Below are 19,777 nucleotides of genomic sequence, written 5' to 3'. Positions count from 1 at the left end.
GTTTTGGCGCCATTCATCCTTGACCAAAATTATATAAACATACCAAACGGTAAATGTCAGCTGTCCCCGGTTTTTGTGTGATCAAAGCATGTACAGGTGCACACACACAAACACACACACAGAGGCCAGTTGGCTATTATAATATATATGTTCACAAAATCTGTAATCTGGATCAGATCCAGATTAAACTTTGTCAGACAATAAACAATACCATCCTACATCCATCCATCCATCCATCCATCCATCCATCCATCCATTTTCTTCCGCTTTATCCAGAGTTGGGTCGCAGGGCATCAGCTCAAGCAAAGCCGCCCAGACCTCCCGATCCACACACACCTCCGCCAGCTCCTCTGGGGGAACCCCGAGGCGTTCCCAAGCCAGCCGTGAGACGTAGTCCCTCCAGCGTGTCCTGGATCTTCCCCGGGGCCTCTTCCCGATGGGACATGCCCGGAACACCTCTCCAGCGAGGCATCCAGGGGGCATCTGGAAAAGATACCCAAACCACCTCAGCTGGCTCCTTTTGATGTGGAGGTGCAGCGGCTCGACTCCGAGCTCCTCCCGAGTGACCGAGCTCCTCACCCTATCTCTATAAGGGAGCACCCAGCCACCCTGTGGAGGAAACTCATCTTGGCCGCTTGTACTTGCAATCTTGTTCTTTCGGTCATGAGCCTAATCTCATGACCATAGGTGAGGGTCAGAACGTAGATCGATCGGTAAATCAAGAGCTTTGCCCCCCTACTCAGCTCTCTCTTCACCATGACAGTCTGATACAGTGACCGCATCACTGCAGACGCTGCACCGATCCATCTGTCAATCTCATGCTCCATCCGTCCCTCGCTTGTGAACAAGACCCCGAGATACTTAAACTCCTCCACTTGAGGCAAGGACACTCCACCGACCTGAAGAGGGCAAGGCACCTTTTTCTGGTCGAGAACCATGGCCTTGGATTTGGAGGTGCTGATTTTCATCCTGGATGCTTCAAACTCGGCTGCAAACTGCCCCAGTGCACGCTGAAGGTCCTGAAGGTCCTGTCTGTGTCCTGTGTCTCAAACACTCGGGTGAAGAGAGGGGCTGAGCTGTTGACCGATCACCACCTGGTGGTGAGTTGGATCCACTGGGAGGGGAGGAAGCTGATCAGACCTGGCAGGTCCAAACATATTGTGAGGGTCTGCTGGGAACGATTGGCAGAACCCTGTGTCAGCAAGGTCTTCAATTCCCACCTCCGGGAGAGCTTCTCCCAGATCACGGGGGAGGTTGGAGACACGGAGTCTGAGTGGACCATGTTCTCCACCTCCATTGTCAATGCGGCTGCTCGTAGCTGTGGTCACAAGGTCTCTGGTGCCTTTCGCGGCGGCAATCCCCGAACCCGGTGGTGGACGCCAGAAGTAAGGGATGCCGTCAAGCTGAAGGAGTCCTACTTGTCTTTGTTGGTAAGTGGGACCCTGGAGGCAGCTGACAGGTACCGGCACGCCAAGTGTGCTGCAGCCCGTGCGGTCGCAGAGGCAAAAACTCGGGTCTGGGAGGAGTTCGGGAAGGCCATGGAGGAGGACTATCGGTCGGCCTCAAAGAAATTCTGGCAAACCGTCCGACGCCTCAGGAGGTGGAAGCAGCTGTTGACGCTGACTGGGGATGTTGTTGGGTGGTAGAATGAATACTTCGAGGATCTCCTCAATCCCATCGTCACGTCTTCCGATGACGAAATGGAGACTGGGGACTCAGGGGCGGACTCAACCATCACCCAGGCCGAAGTCACCGAGATGGTTAGAGGGCTCCTCGGTGGCAAGGCTCCTGGGGTGGATGAAGTCCGTCCTGAGTGCATTGGGTCTCTGGATGTTGTGGGACTGTCTTGGTTGACACGCCTCTGCAACATCACATGGCGGTCTGGGACAGTCTGGATTGGCAGACTGGGGTGGTGGTCCCTCTGTTTAAGAAGGTTGACCGGAGGGTGTGTTCCAACTACAGGGAGATCACACTGCTCAGCCTCCCCGGCAAGGTCTATTCCAGAGTACTGGAGAGGAGAATTCGACCGATAGCCGAACCTCGGATTCAGGAGGAGTAGTGTGGTCTTCATCCTGGTCGCGGCACACTGGACCAGCTCTACACACTCCATCGGGTGCTCGAGGGTTCATGGGAGTTCGCCCAACCAGTCCACATATGCAGGGCACCCTGTGGGGGGTGCTCCGGGAGTACGGGGTCCTTTGCTAAGGGCTATCCGGTCCCTTTACAACAACAGCAGGAGCTTGGTTTGCAGTGCCGGTAGTAAGTCAGCACCATCCTACATAACACTCTCAAATATGAAAGAAGTGTGATCCTTTTTTATAGAGTTATGAATTTTTGAAAATTAATTCAAAGTTAAAGGAATTTTTCAGGAATTTAACAGGAATTTTTCCAGCTTTCCAACATTTTTCCAGACTTTAACCTTTGACTTATGACCTTAAAAATTGAATCCTTTCTTGCCAACCAGGATATGAATCTTCACGAAAGATTTCAGAATACATGAAAAATTGTGAGTTGCAGGCTGTTCACAAACAAATAAACAAACAGACAGATAAACAAACAGACAGCGAGATGGACAAACACAAACAAACAGACATACAGGCAGACAAACAAACACACCGACAAACAGACAAACAAACTGACAGACAAACAGAGAGACAAACAAACAAATCACAAGTCAGTGTTACACTGACCAGTCTTGTTATAACACCTTTTTGCTCTTTTGCTTTCAGTTTTCATGACTAGTCAAGAAGAGGGTCATTTTTCAATTCAATTTCAATTTATTTTCATTTATATAGCACCAAATCACAACAAAGTTGCCTCAAGGTGCTTCACACAAGTAAGGTCTAACCTTACTAACAACATCAAAAAAATATGAATTTGTTCAGTGAATATAATTTGGTTTGTCAGTTATTGATAAAAATTACTCATGCACATCTCAAATGATTATTTTCACAACTGTGACAGTAATAATTTGTACAAAGAAATTGCTTGAATCAAAGAGGGACATGAAATTCAATCCATATCATTAACACTCCAAATAATATGAAGTAAAATAAAACATGTAAGTTCAGTGTAATGGCAATATTCTGTTCATTAGGATATGTACAGATAGGCGTGTGTTCACACGTGAAGGTAAATATACAGTTGTATGTAAATGTTTGGGTTCCCCTGATGATTTCCATGATTTTCCTTTATAAATCACTGGTTGTTTAGATCAGCAATTTCTGTTAAATATATTATATAGCAGACAAACACAGTGATATTTGAAAAGTGAAATGAAGTTTATAGGATTTACAGAAAGTGTGAAATAATTCTTTAAACAAAATTAGGCAGGTGCATAAATTTGGGCACCCCAACAGAAAAAAAACATAAATATTTAGTACATCCTCCTTTTGCAGAAATAACAGCCTCTAAATGCTTCCTATAGCTTCCAATGAGAGTCTGGATTCTGGTTGAAGGTATTTTGGACCATTCTTCTTTACAAAACATCTCCAGTTCAGTCAGGTCTGTTGGTTTCTGAGCATGGACAGCCTGCTTAAAATAACACCACAGATTTTCAATAATATTCAGGTCTGGGGACTGAGATGGCCATTCAGAACATTGTTACTTGTTCCTCTGCATGAATGCCTTAGTAGATTTTGAGCAGTGTTTAGGGTTGTTGTCTTGGTGAAAGATCCAGCCCTGGCGCAACTTTGTCACTGATTCATGAATGTTGTTCTCAAGAATCTGCTGATATTGACTGGAATCCATGTGACCCTCAACTTTAACAAGATTCACAGTACCTGCATTGGCCACACAGGCCCACAGCATGATGGAACCACCTCCAAATTTTACTGTAGGTAAAAGTGTTTTTCTTGGAATGCTGTTTTCTTTTTCCACCATGCATACCACCCCTTGTTACCGCCCCTTGTTACTGCCCCTTTTTATGTCAGGGTTGGGGGACCCTGCGTGCCCAGAAGGAACCTACGTTCTCGACACCTGGAAGGAGTGGCGCGTGGCGTGCTTGGCACCACTCTCCATGGAAGATGTTGAGGATTTAATCTTGTTTGTCTTTATAGTAGTGAGGCTTCTGCTGTCAGGATTATGCGCTACCCTGATCTACCAGAAAATTGGCAAGACGGCTGCCACCAAAACCACAACCCCATGTCTGTCCGTCATGATTATCAAGGTTGGCAAGCCTGAACAGTCTCAGACTGCGTTGACCCTTGAACTTAAACACAAGCTGGAATGCATCTCGGAGCAGCTGTCTGCCCTGCAAAGGCATTGATGTTGGAGACCAGTGAATATTCATTTACACAATTGATCTGGACAGTTAAGAGAAGCCACATGTGGCTCTGTGTTTCTCTGCCTAATCCAAACACGGCACCCTTATAAGCTACCGAAGGTCAAAATGCCCCGCTTGGACAGGGACTGATATGAACCACCTGCAAACAAGGACGCACGACCCCGCCCACCCCTCCTTGTGTTTCTGTCCCCACCCCGGCCTCCGCAGCCTCCCACCTCCACCCCCCCAAGCTCGGTTACACAGCATGAAGCTGCTGCAGCATATACTCACATTGCCTCAATTCAGATGACAGACTGTTTCAAAGTTTAGTGTACATAAACAAGCAAATGTATATGTGCGGTCATTTTAATTCTGATGTGTGCCATTATTACGTTCAGCTAGTAATAATTGTGGATTAATTGCTGTATTTTTGTCTGAGGTAATTGGGTGTGATATGAATTGCCCTTTTAGGAATCAATAAAGTTGTTTGAATCTTGAATCGTGAGTCAAATAACTCAATTTTAGTTTCATCAGTCCACAGCACCTTCATTCTAAAATGAAGCTGGCTTCTCCAAAATATGCTTTAGCATACTTCAAGCAACTCTGTTTGTGGTGTGTATGCAGAAAAGGCTTCCTCTGCATTATAGCTTCTCCTTGTGCAAAGTGCGCTGTATAGTTGAACGACGAACTATAGTGTAGCAACATGATTTTGCTGCACTATCTGTAGCAAGATCATGTTGTAGGTCTTTGGAGCAGGTCTGTGGATTGACTATGACTGTTCTCATCATCCTTTGCTTGAGCTTATCTGAGATTTTTCTTGGCCTGCCACTTTGGGCCTTAACTAGTACTGTGTCTTTAGTCTTCCATTTCCTCACTATGTTCCTCACAGTGGAAACTGACAGCTGAAATCTCTGAGAGAGAGTTGTGTATCCTTCCCCTAAACCATGATGTTGAACAATCTTTATTTTCAGGTCATTTGAGAGTTGTTTCGAGCTCCCATGTTGCCACTCATTAGAAGAGATGCAAAGAGGGGAAACATTTGTAAATGCCCACCTTAAATACCCATTCTCATGATTAGATTCATCTGTGTACAGAGGTCAAGGGTCAATGAGCTTACCAAACCAATTTTGTGTTCCAATAATTAGTGGTAAATGTATTCAAATTCATGAAATGACAAATGATCAACTACAACCGAGCAAAACCGTTTTCCCTCCAAAATGAGGCGTCCTCCATTCTTTGTGAATTACAGTGAACTTGACGTGCAGACGGCTGTGAGACCGGAGCTCAGGGACTGTCAAGAAATTACCACAGCGAAAGGAAATGCTTTGATTAAAACCTCAGTAATATACATTTATGGTTTGTAGTGCCACCAAACTGTAGTAGTATTGTAGTACAACCAGAGAGAGCTCATCGATGTGTGGTGATGTGAGTTTGGTGGTACTACAAACCATAAATATGACATTGAGTTTTCATCAAAGCATTTCCTTTTGCCTTGGTAATTTGTTGATGGTCCCCAAACTCTGTTCTCGCAGCTAGCTGCACGTCAAGTTTAGTGTAATTCATAAAGAAGAGAGGACGTCTCATTTTGGGGGGAAAACGGTGTTGCTCGGTTGTACTTTGTTGTCTGTATTACAAACATTTGAAAAGAGGTGTCATTTGATTTAAAACAGCAATTCGCTGCGAACTCATGGAGTACGTTCGGCTACTCCCGTTTGTACTCAGGGTTACCACAGCAAATCCAAGGTGGATCTAGATCTTGCACACAATATAGTAAGACAAGAGCACAATTTAGAAAAACGTGCACAATATAGTAAACTGTACACACAATGTAGCGAAATGAGCACACGTAGCAAAACAGACAGACAACCATAAAAACAGACAGAGAGACAGAGAGACAAGCAGACAGACAAACAAATAAACAGACAAACAAACACAGACAAACAAAGAAACAGAGAAAAACAAACAAAGAGACAACAAGCAAACAGAAGTACAAACAGATAAACTCAACAAACAAACAGTCAAACAAACAAACAGAAAAACAAACAGATAGACAAACAGTCAAACAAACAGACAAACAACAGATAAACAACCAAATAAACAGACAAATACACAGACAAACAGGCAATCAAACAGACAAAGAAACAAAAAAAAAGACAGAGAAGCAAACAGACAGAAATTCAAAAACAGACAAACAAACAAAGACCCAAACTAACAGACAATCAGACAAAAAATAGACAGAGAAACTAACACAAACAAGCAGACAGACAAACAAACAGAAATACAGACAGACAAACAAACAAATGAACAGACAAACAAACAAACAGAAGTACAAAGAGAGAGACAAGCAAACAGATAGACAGACAGTCAACCGAACAGACATTAATCAAACAGACAAACAAACAAACATAAAAACAAACAAACAGACAGACAGAGAGACAGACAGACAACCAGACAAACTGACAGACAGACAAACAAATAAACAGACAAACTAAGAAATAGACAAACAAAAAACAAAGAAACAAACAGAAGTATAAACAGACAGACTAACAGAAATACAAACAAATGAACAGACAAACAAACAAAAAGAAGCGCAACCAGATAAACAGACAGACAAACCAACAGACAGACAGTCAACCAAAAAGACAAACAGACATCAATCAAACAGACAAACAAACAAACATAAAAACAAACAAACAAAGAGACAAACAGAGAGAGAGCCAGACAAACAAACAAACAAACAAACAAATAGACAAACAGAGAGAAACTAAGAAATAGACAAAGAAACAAACAGACAAACAAACAGAAGTACAAACAGACAGACAAACAAACAGTCAAACAAACAGACAGACAAAAAAACAGAAAGGAAAAACAAAGAAACAAAGAAACAAACACATAGACAGAGAAACAGACAGAAATTCAAAAACAGACAAACTAATGAACAGACAATCAGACAAACAAAGAAACAAGCAGACAAGTAAACTAACAGACAATTAGACAAAGAAACATAAAAATAAACAAACAGACAGAGAGACAGACAACCAGACAAACAGGAAAAACAAACAAATAGACAAACAAACACAGACAAACTAAGAACTAGACAAAGAAACAAACAGAAGTACAAACAGACAGACAAACAAACAGATAAACAAACAATCAAAGAAAGAGACAAATAAACGGACCAACAAACAGAGAGACAAAAAAACAGACAAAGAAACAAACAGACAAAACAAAAACACAGACAAACAAACAGAAACACAGACAGACATACAAACAGCTAAACAAACAAACAGATAAACAAACAAATTAACAAACAAACAGAAGTACAAACAGACACAGACAGACAAACAAATAGGCAATAAGACAAACAAACAAACAGACAAACAAAACAGAAGTACAGATACACAGAGAAACAAACAAGCAAAGAAACTAACAGACAAACAAACAGAAAGAAAAACAGACAGACAGACAAACACACAAGCAAACAAACAGATAAACAGACAAACTAACTAACAGACAATCAGACAGACAAACAAACAAACAAACAAAGACAAACAAACAGAAAAACAGACAGACAGACAAACAGAAAACATGGAGTCAAACAAACAAACAGACAAACAGACTGACAAAAAAAACAAAGAAACAAACAGACAAACAAACAGATAAATAAACAAACAAACAGAAAGAAAAAGAGACAGACAGACAAACATACAAACAGCTAAACAAACAGACAAACAAACAAATTAATAGACAAACAAACAGAAGTACAAGCAGACAGAGACAGACATACAAACAAATAGGCAATCAGACTTAAATAAACAGACAAACAAAACAGAAGTATAAACAGAGAAACAAACAAACAGATAAACAAAACTCAGGGATGCAGCTCAGTGTTTGCTGGACTAAACACTGGGTCATTGCTCAGTGTTGGTGGAACTAATCCCTGGGATGTGGCTCAGTGTTTGCGGGACTAAACACCGGGAGGTGGCTCAGTGGTTGCGGGACTAAACACTGGGACATGGCTCAGTTATTGCTGACTAAACACCGGGACACGGCTCAGGGTTTGCTGGACAAAACACCAGGATGTGGCTCAGTGTTTGTTTGGACTAAACACTGGAACTCGGCTCAGTTATCGTGGGACTAAACACCAGGATATGGCTCAATGTTCATGGGACTAAACATCGGTATGTGGCTCAGTGTTTGTGGGACTAAACTCCGGGATGTGGCTCAGTGTTCACGGGACTAAACATCAGGATATGTGTTGGGAAAATTGTGAATATGAGTTATTTTGTTATCACTTAAATGTCTAAAGGAATTGTTTTCTTTAAATTGAAGTAGAAGTAACCCTGTTTTCCATACGTAGTGTTCAGATACATAAGATATCTGAGATCCTTGTCTCGGTTAGTCAGAGCAACAAGAAATCTCTCATGGCGTGATTAATGCAAAGTTTCTGTTTTTCAATATGCAGTGTTCAGATACATGAGGATGTCTGAGTTTTGATTTGTTTAGTCAGAAGCAAGTAGAAAAATAAGCTCAGTAACTGCTGGACTAAATACCAGGACATGGCTCAGTGACTGCTGGACTAAACACTGGGATGTTGCTCATTATTTGTGGGACTAAACACTGGGATGTGGCTCAGTGTTCACATGACGAAATACCAGGATGCAGCTCAGTGTTTGCAGGACTAAACACAGGGAAGTGGTTCAGTGATTGCTGGACTAAACAGGAAAGTGGTTCAGTAATTGCTGGACAAAACACAGATACAAGGCTCAGTGTTTGCTGGACTAAACACCGGGACAAGGCTCAGTGTTTGCTAGACTAAACACCGGGACAAGGCTCAGTGTTTGCTGGACTAAACACCAGGACAAGGCTCAGTGTTTGCTGGACTAAACATGGGACATGGCTCAGAGTTTTCTGGATGAAACACTGGGATGTGGCTCAGTGTTTGGTTGGACTAAACACTGTGATGTAGCTCAGTGATTGTGGGACTAAATGCCAGGTTTTGGCTCAATGTTTGTGGGACTAAACATCGGAAATTGGCTCAGTAATCTCCTGACTAAACACCAGGATACAGCTCAGTGTTTGTTGGACTAAACACCGGAATGTGGCTCAGTGATTCCTGGACTAAACACCGGGACATGGCTTAGTGATTGTGGGACTAACCACTGGGATGTGGCTCAGTGTTTGCGGGACTGAACACCAGAACACGACTCAGTGATTGCTGGACTAAGCAATGGGACATGGCTCAGTGATTGCGGGAGTAAAGATCGGGATGCAGCTCAGTGTTCGCGGGACTAAATACCGGGATGTGGCTTAGTGTTTGGTTGGCCTAAACACCGAGACACGGCTCAGTGATTGCCGGACTCAACACTGGGACACGGCTCAGTGTTTGCTGGACTAAACACTGGGATGTGGCTCAGTGTTTGGCTGGACTAAACAGCGGGACATGGTTCAGTGATTGCTGGACTCAACACCAGGACAAGGCTCAGTGTTTGCTGGACTAAGTGTTTGTCTGGACTAAACACCGGAAAATGGCTCAGTGATTGCTGGAATAAACAACGGGACAAAGCTCAGTGTTTGATGGACTAAACACTGGGATGTGGCTCAATGTTTGGTTGGACTAAACACCGGCACACAGCTCAGTGACTGCTGGACTAAACACCGGGACACAGCTCAGTGTTTGTGTGAATAAACAAGGGGATGGGGCTCAGTGATTACTGGACTAAACAACGGGACACGGCTCAGTGTTTGCTGGACTAAACACCGGGACATGGCTCAATGATTGCAGGACTAAACACCAGAATATGGCTCAGTGATTGTGGGACTAAACAATGGGACAAGGCTCAGTGTTTGATGAACTAAACACCGGGATGTGGCTCAGTGTTTGGTTGGCCTAAATACCTGGACATGGCTCAATGATTGCTGGACTAAACCCCAGGACACAGCTTAGTGTTTGCTGGACTAAACACCAGGACAAGGCTCAGTGTTTGCTGGACTAAACACTGGGATGTGGCTCAGTGATTGCTGGACTAAACACCGGGACATGGCGCAGAGTTTGCTGGACTAAACACTGGGATGTGGCTCAGTGTTTGGTTGGCCTAAACACCGGGACATGGATCAATGATTGCTGGACTAAACACCGGGATGTGGCTCAGTGATTGTGTGACTAAACACCGGTATGCAGCTCAGTGATTACGTGACTAAACTCTGGGATGCAGCTCAGTGTTCGCGGGGCTTAACACAGGGACCCAGCTCAGTGTTTGTGGGACTATAAACACTGGGATGCAGCTCAGTGTCCGCGGGACTAAACACCGGGATGTAGCTCGGTGTTCACGGGACTAAACACAGGGAGGTAGCTCAGTGTTCACGGGACTAAGAGTTTGGTTGGATGGAACACTGGAACATGGCTCAGTGATTGCTCGACTACACACCAGGACATGGCTCAGAGTTTTCTGGACTAAACTCTGGGATATGGCTCAATGATTGCGGGACTAAACACCGGAACATGGCTCAGTGTTTGCTGGACTAAACACTGGGATGTGGCTCAGTGTTCGCAGGACTAAACATGGGGATGCGGCTCAGTGTTTGCGTGGCTAAACACCGATATGCAGCTCAGTGATTGCATGACTAAACACCGGGATGCAGCTCAGTGTCCGCGGGACTAAACACCGAGATGTAGCTCGGTGTTCACAGGACTAAACATGGGGAGGTAGCTCAGTGTTCACGGGACTAAGAGTTTGGTTGAATGGAACACCGGAACATGGCTTAGTGATTGCTGGACTAAACCCTGGGACATGGCTCAGAGTTTTCTGGACTAAACACCAGGATGTGGCTCAATGATTGCAGGACTAAACACTGGAACATTGGTCAGTGATTGCTGGACTAAACAACGGGACAAGGCTCAATGATTGATGTTTGAAGACCAGGATGTGGCTCAGTATTTGGTTGGACTAAACACCGGGACGTGGTTCAGTGATTACTGGATTAAACACCGGGACAAGGCTCAGTGTTTGCTGGACTAAACACTGGGATGTGGCTCAGTGATTGCTGGACTAAACTCCGGGACATGGCTCAGAGTTTTCTGGACTAAACACTGGGATGTGGCTCAGTGTTTAGTTGGCCTAAACCACGGGACATGGCTCAGTGATTGTTGGACTAAACACCGGGATGCGGCTCAGTGATTACTGGATTAAACACCGGGATGCAGCTCAGTGATTGTGTGACTAAACACCAGGATGCAGCTCAGTGTTCACGGGGCTAAACACAGGGACCCGGCTCAGTGTTTGTGGGACTAAACACTGGGATACAGCTCAGTGTTTGCGGGACTAAACAGTGGGACAAGACTCAGTGTTCGCTGGACTAAACACCGGAATGTAACTCGGTGTTCATGGGACTAAACACAGGGAAGTGTCTCAGTGTTCACGGGACTAAGACTTTGGTTGGATGGAACACCGGAACATAGCTCAGTGATTGCTCGACTAAACACCAGGACATGGCTCAGAGTTTTCTGGACTAAACTCTGGGACGTGGCTCAATGATTGCGGGACTAAGCACCAGAACATGGCTCAGTGATTGCTGGACTAAACACCAGAACATGGCTCAGTGATTGCAGGACTAAACACTGGAACACTGATCAGTGATTGCTGGACTAAACAACGGGACAAGGCTCACTGTTTGATGTACTAAACACCGGGATGCGGCTCAGTGTTTGGTTTGACTAAATACCGGGACATTGCTCAGTGATTGCTTGACTAAACACTGGGACAAGGCTCAGTGTTTGCTGGAATAAACACCGGGATGTGGCTGAGTGTTTGCTGGACTAAACACTGGGACAAGGCTCAGTGTTTGCTGGACTAATCACCGGGACAAGGCTCAGTGTTTGCTGGAATAAACACCGGGATGTGGCTGAGTGTTTGCTGGACTAAACACTGGGACAAGGCTCAGTGTTTGCTGGACTAAACACTGGGATGTGGCTGAGTGTTTGCCAGACTAAAGACCGGGGTGTGGCTCAGTGTTTGGTTGGACTAAACACCGGGACAGGGCTCAGTGTTCGCGGGACTAAATACCGTGGTGCAGCTCAGTGATTGCGTGACTAAACATTGGTATGCAGCTCAGTGATTGCGTGACTAAACACCGGGATGCACCTCAGTGATTGCGTGACTAAACACCGGGATGCAGCTCAGAGTTTGTGGGACTAAACACAAGGACGTGGCTCAGTGTTTGGTTGGCCTAAACATCAGGACATGGCTCAGTGATTTCTGGACTAAACACCGGGACACGGCTCAGTGTTTGCTGGACTAAACACTGGGACACGGCTCAGTGTTTGTTGGACTAAACACCGGGATGTGGCTCAGTGTTTGGTTGGACTAAACACGGGGATGTGGCTCAGTGACTGCTGGACTAAACACTGGGACAAGGCTCAGTGTTTGGTTGGCCTAAATACCTGGACATGGCTCAGTGATTGCTGGACTAAACCCCGGGACACAGCTTAGTGTTTGCTGGACTAAACACCGGGATGTGGCTTAGTTTTTGGTTGGACTAAACACCGGGACGTGGTTCAGTGTTTGTGGGACTAAACACTGGGATGCAGCTCAGTGTTCGCAGGACTAACCATGGGGATGTGGCTCAGTGTTTGCGGGACAAACCCCGGGATGCAGCTCAGTGATTGCATGGCTAAACACCGATATGCAGTTCAGTGATTGCGTGACTAAACACCGGGATGCAGCTCAGTGTCCGCGGGACTAAGCACGGGGAGGTAGCTCAGTGTTCATGGGACTAAGAGTTTGGTTGAATGGAACACCGGAACATGGCTCAGTGATTTCTGGACTAAACACTGCGATGCAGCTCAGTGTTCGCAGGACTAACCATGGGGATGTGGCTCAGAGTTTTCTGGACTGAACACCGGGATGTGGCTCAATGATTGCAGGACTAAACACTGGAACATTGGTCAGTGATTGCTGGACTAAACAACGGGACAAGGCTCAATGATTGATGTTTGAACACCAGGATGTGGCTCAGTATTTGGTTGGACTAAACACCAGGATGTGGCTCAGTATTTGGTTGGACTAAACACCGTGGTTCAGTGTTTGCTGGAATAAACACCGGGATGTGGCTGAGTGTTTGCTGGACTAAACACTGGGACAAGGCTCAGTGTTTGCTGAACTAAACACTGGGATGTGGCTGAGTGTTTGCCAGACTAAAGACTGGGGTGTGGCTCAGTGTTTGGTTGGACTAAACACCGGGACAGGGCTCAGTGTTCGCGGGACTAAATACTGTGGTGCAGCTCAGTGATTGCGCGACTAAACATTGGTATGCAGCTCAGTGATTGCGTGACTAAACACCGGGATGCACCTCAGTGATTGCTTGACTAAACACCGGGATGCAGCTCAGAGTTTGTGGGACTAAACACAGGGACGTGGCTCAGTGTTTGGTTGGCCTAAACATCAGGACATGGCTCAGTGATTTCTGGACTAAACACCGGGACACGGCTCAGTGTTTGCTGGACTAAACACCGGGACACGGCTCAGTGTTTGCTGGACTAAACACCGAGACACGGCTCAGTGTTTACTGGACTAAACACCGGGACATGGCTCAATGATTGCAGGACTAAACACCGGAATATGGCTCGGTGATTGTTGGACTAAACAACGGGACAAGGCTCAGTGTTTGATGGGCTAAACACCGGGATGTGGCTCAGTGTTTAGTTGGCCTAAACCACGGGACATGGCTCAGTGATTGCTGGACTAAACACCGGGATGCGGCTCAGTGATTGCTGGACTATACACCAGGATGCAGCTCAGTCATTGCGTGACTAAACACCGGGATGCAGCTCAGTGTTCGCGGGGCTAAACACAGGGACCCGGCTCAGTGTTTGTGGGACAAAACACCAGGATACAGCTCAGTTTTCGTGGGACTAAACACTGGGACACGACTCAGTGTTCGCTGGACTAAACACCGGGATGTAGCTCGGTGTTCACGGGACTAAACACAGGGAAGTGTCTCAGTTTTCACGGGACTAAGAGTTTGGTTGGATGGAACACCGGAACATGGCTCAGTGATTGCTCAACTAAACACCAGGACATGGCTCAGAGTTTTCTGGACTAAACTCTGGGATGTGGCTCAATGATTGCGGGACTAAACACCGGAACATGGCTCAGTGATTGCTGGACTAAACACCAGAACATGAGCCCGGTGAATGCAGGACTAAACACTGGAACATCGGTCAGTGATCGCTGGACTAAACAACGGGACAAGGCTCATTGTTTGATGTACTAAACACTGGGATGGGGCTCATTATTTGGTTTGACTAAATACCGGAACATTGCTCAGTGATTGCTTGACTAACACTGGGACAAGGCTCAGTATTTGCTGGACTAATCACTGGGACAAGGCTCAGTGTTTGCTGTAATAAACACTGGGATGTGGCTGAGTGTTTGCTGGACTAAACACTGGGACAAGGCTCAGTGTTTGCTGGACTAAACCCCGGGATGTGGCTGAGTGTTTGCTGGACTAAAGACCGGGATGTGGCTCAGTGTTTGGTTGGACTAAACACCGGGACAGGGCTCAGTGTTCGCGGGACTAAATACCGTGGTGCGGCTCAGTGATTGCGTGAGTAAACACTGGCATGCAGCTCAATGATTGCGTGACTAAACACCGGGATGCAGCTCAGTGTTTGCGGGGCTAAACACAGGGACTAAACACCAGGATGCGGCTCAGTGTTGTGGGAATAAACACTGGGATGTGGCTCAGTGTTTCTGGGACTAAACACCGGGATGTGGCTCAGTGTTTGTGATCTGTTTTATTTGTGTCATTTCTGTGTCCACACAGTTCTTACCTCTGCATTACGTCAAAGGAGAGCATGGCTTTGACAATGAAGTGATGGACATGAAGGCCTTCTTCAGAGCTGTGGGGCCTGACTTCCAGAAGAACCTGTTGGTGGATCCCTTTGAGTTGATCCACCTCTACCCACTGAGCTGCCATCTGCTGGGCATAAAGCCGGAGGTCCACGATGGGCTCCTGCACATCACCAAGTCCATGCTTGTCTCCGAGATGAACCCTGGAGGAGAATGTAAGTGTAAAGTTGTCTTGCACATCACTAAGCAGCAAACACATAGCAGAAGTTCCTGTCAATCAATCAATCAATCAATCAATCAATCAATTTTTTTATATAGCGCCAAATCACAACAAACAGTTGCCCCAAGGTGCTTTATATTGTAAGGCAAGGCCATACAATAATTATGTAAAACCCCAACGGTCAAAATGACCCCCTGTGAGCAAGCACTTGGCTACAGTGGGAAGGAAAAACTCCCTTTTATCAGGAAGAAACCTCCAGCAGAACCAGGCTCAGGGAGGGGCAGTCTTCTGCTGGGACTGGTTGGGGCTGAGGGAGAGAACCAGGAAAAAGACATGCTGTGGAGGGGAGCAGAGATCGATCACTAATGATTAAATGCAGAGTGGTGCATACAGAGCAAAAAGAGAAAGAAACAGTGCATCATGGGAACCCCCCAGCAGTCTACGTCTATAGCAGCATAACTAAGGGATGGTTCAGGGTCACCTGATCCAGCCCTAACTATAAGCTTTAGCAAAAAGGAAAGTTTTAAGCCTAATCTTAAAAGTAGAGAGGGTGTCTGTCTCCCTGATCTGAATTGGGAGCTGGTTCCACAGGAGAGGAGCCTGAAAGCTGAAGGCTCTGCCTCCCATTCTACTCTTACAAACTCTAGGAACTACAAGTAAGCCTGCAGTCTGAGAGCGAAGCGCTCTATTGGGGTGATATGGTACTACGAGGTCCCTAAGATAAGATGGGACCTGATTATTCAAACCTTATAAGTAAGAAGAAGAATTTTAAATTCTATTCTAGAATTAACAGGAAGCCAATGAAGAGAGGCCAATATGGGTGAGATATGCTCTCTCCTTCTAGTCCCCGTCAGTACTCTAGCTGCAGCATTTTGAATTAACTGAAGGCTTTTTAGGGAACTTTTAGGACAACCTGATAATAATGAATTACAATAGTCCAGCCTAGAGGAAATAAATGCATGAATTAGTTTTTCAGCATCACTCTGAGACAAGACCTTTCTGATTTTAGAGATATTGCGTAAATGCAAAAAAGCAGTCCTACATATTTGTTTAATATGCGCTTTGAATGACATATCCTGATCAAAAATGACTCCAAGATTTCTCACAGTATTACTAGAGGTCAGGGTAATGCCATCCAGAGTAAGGATCTGGTTAGACACTATGTTTCTAAGATTTGTGGGGCCAAGTACAATAACTTCAGTTTTATCTGAGTTTAAAAGCAGGAAATTAGAGGTCATCCATGTCTTTATGTCTGTAAGACAATCCTGCAGTTTAGCTAATTGGTGTGTGTCCTCTGGCTTCATGGATAGATAAAGCTGGGTATCATCTGCATAACAATGAAAATTTAAGCAATACCGTCTAATAATACTACCTAAGGGAAGCATGTATAAAGTGAATAAAATTGGTCCTAGCACAGAACCTTGTGGAACTCCATAATTAACTTTAGTCTGTGAAGAAGATTCCCCATTTACATGAACAAATTGTAATCTATTAGACAAATATGATTCAAACCACCGCAGCGCAGTGCCTGCGGTTCTCAGTGGGTTTGTTCCCACTGAGAACAAGTGTTGAGTGACATCACCTTTAAGAACTGAGCTTGTGAGGCTGATATACTGCCATAGTCAGGGACAATGAAGTCTGTTATGGTTGCTGACAAGTCTCCAGGATCTGCCTGATTATCTGTCTGAGTGTTATCAGCCTGTAAAGCTGGAGTTGACAGCGAGGTCTCAGATAACAATGTTATCAGCCTGTGAGCCGCTATAAAATCAAGTCAGACTGCTGAGCTGCTCCGTCCTCAGTCTGGGACTTCTTCCTCTGTATTCTGTTTCTGCAGCTCCTGGGAGCACCCATCGAACGGCGCTGCTTGTCGGCATGGCAATAGCCACTGGGTTTCTGGTGCTCGTGTTTGGTGTCCTCTACAAAAAGACAAAATGCTGAAATGTGTCTCAGAATAATGTGAAAATCTTGAAGATCCTGATGAGCTCTAATTCAAGTTAAAGTAGCATTTATTCCAGAACACAAAAGGTTGATTTCAATCATTTTCATGAAAATAGCAAGGCAAATATTAAATAAATACGAGTATTATTAAATAAAATATAAATTTCAAATACATAAATAAATAAATAATAAAATTCTAAATAATAAATCAAATTGTTTCAAACACCAATGAATTTAAAAAAAAAATAGATCCAGTTTAAATTTAATATGTTCTGTTCTGTTCTTTGGTCCATTTGATTGGACTCCTTCCTCCGTGTATTCATGTATTTTTTAATAATCATCCTCATCATAAACAAACCATCAAATGGATGCAGACACAAACAGCGTCTCCTTTATTTCAAATCTTAGCCTCCGTGATACTTGTGGCGTGACTCGTCACTCTGAGCGGCGCAAGCAGGTTACTGTAATCACTCCTGTGCGTGTGTGAAGAAAATAACTACAAAACAGCTGGACGGATTTTTATCAAACTTAGTAAGAATATTCTTGGAGTTTGTGTCTCCAGAGTACTAGAGAGGAGACTGAGACCATTAGTCCAACATCAGAACAGGAGCAATGCAGATTCCATCCTGGTCCTGGAACACTGGACCAGCTCTTTACACTTGCAGAGATATTAGAGGGGTTTTAGGAGTATGACTAAGCAGCTGGTGGGCGCAGATAACCAAAAAATTAACTTCGATAACAGATAATCAGATAACTGAAAAGTTATCTTCGATAAAGATAAAACGATAAACCACCCAGACATGTATCAGAAGTTACAGATAACCGATAACTTCCAGTATTGTCTCTGGTACATTTGCAACTACTAACAAACTGAAATTGAGTTTTAACACCACAATCACTTCTGGTAGCATCAAAAGCAACAACAGATGCAAACAATGAGGCCGCACTTCTGTCTTTGAACATCCTGCCCCCTGCTGGAAGCTCTTGTTTACTACATGGCTTCCAGCACAGACGCGAGCTGAGAGAAGCCACAAAACTCAGCTCTCTATCCAATCACAACACTGCCATCAGATGGAGGTCTTGGAAAATAAAGCAATGCAGAGTTATGGTTTGGTGTATAAATAAAATGAATACTGATAGAATAACTCCATTAATGTCAATTCTGTCATTTGTACGAAGTTAAAATATAACATATATCTTTTAATGTTGAATAATGCACAAATTCTGAAGTTTTGTAACAAACGCAGACAGATTCCAAAGGATTCTGGGTAAAATGTGCCTCTGCTAAACATTGATTGGTTCAGTCATTCATTATGTAAACCAACACATTAATGTGACGTGTGTCATGTGTTGGTGTTTACAGATAAATGTGCTTTTTGTAAAATATTACATTTTTTTTATTTGTAAAAACAGGCATTTTTACAGAGCCCTGGAAGTGTCATCACAAAATGTTTTGCATGTGGAGAGAATGTGCGCTCATTTTATTATATTGTGCACACGTTTTATTATATTGTGCGCTTGTTTTAAGCATGGTTTGAGTAAAACAAGGGCACAATCTACTTAAACGTGGCCACAATTTGTAAAACGTGCACTCAATATTGTCTTGACACATTTTTTCAGCTTGGGACTCCGACGAGGGCGGTCGCATCTCCTCCACTCTCCCTTATCTCTGTTCTCTGCTTTTAACCTTCAAGTCCCTAGGTGGTGATGGTCTAGTGGTTAAGGTGTTGGGCTTGAGTCCAGAAGATCATGGATTCAAATCCCCACCTGACTGGAAAATCACTCAGGGCCCTTAAGCAAGGTCTTTAATCCCCTAGTTGCTCCCGGTGTGTAGCGAGCGCCTTGTATGGCAGCACCCTGACATCGGGGTGAATGTGAGGCATAATTGTAAAGTGGCTTATCAAGCCTGAAGGTCAAATTGCCCGACTGTTTTCCTCCAGAGGAATTTTTTTCGGCCTGGGGAACATTGGCTGTTTCTTATCTCAACTCACAAGACAAACGTTTCTGTGTAGGCTCTCACAAGACAAACTGCTTTTCACAGGACTGAAGCATGCTCCATTCCCTCCCCCCACCCGTCTCTTATCCCCCATCAACACTCCCCTCTCCGGCGCCTGCTAACGTCACTCCTTTCCCCTTCAGTGGGGGTGGTGCAGTTTTAGCTGCAGCCCCAGTCTTCCCCCCAAGCTGACGGCGGCGCATCTCGGGGTTGCTGCATGGCCTTCACCCACTTGCCTCAATTCGGATAACGGACTTCTTCAAACTTAGTGCACATAAACAATGTCAAATGTGTATGTGCTGTCTTTAATTCTGATGTGTGCCATTATTACAGTAAACAAGTAATAATTGTGGACTAATTGCTGTCTGAGGTAACTGGAGTGTAAACGTAATTTCTCCACTGTGAGATCAATAAAGTATATCTCAAATGTTGGCTATTAACCAACAAACCAGCAGACAGTGTAATACATTTCCCCATTAGAAATGGATGTGGTCAGAGTGTATCATCAT

General features: G+C 44.6%; 1 protein-coding gene across 1 annotated transcript in view; it reads left to right on the top strand.

Annotated features, from left to right (window-relative positions):
* Positions 1-17,363, top strand: part of LOC117530875 (ectonucleotide pyrophosphatase/phosphodiesterase family member 7-like) — a 32,021-nt gene extending 14,658 nt beyond the window's left edge. Inside the window, exons 4-5 of the mRNA XM_034193821.1 lie at positions 15,089-15,329; positions 17,169-17,363. Coding sequence (XP_034049712.1) covers positions 15,089-15,329; positions 17,169-17,272 — 345 coding nt within the window. The 3' untranslated portion in view covers positions 17,273-17,363. The remainder of the gene's footprint in view (positions 1-15,088; positions 15,330-17,168) is intronic.
* The last annotated feature ends 2,414 nt before the right edge of the window (positions 17,364-19,777 follow it).

Source organism: Thalassophryne amazonica, chromosome 18 (genome assembly GCF_902500255.1).
Source record: "Thalassophryne amazonica chromosome 18, fThaAma1.1, whole genome shotgun sequence".
NCBI classification, from domain to species: Eukaryota; Metazoa; Chordata; class Actinopteri; order Batrachoidiformes; family Batrachoididae; genus Thalassophryne; species Thalassophryne amazonica.
The sequence above is the reverse complement of the archived record's forward strand: the minus strand, read 5'-3'. Positions and strand labels throughout refer to the sequence as shown.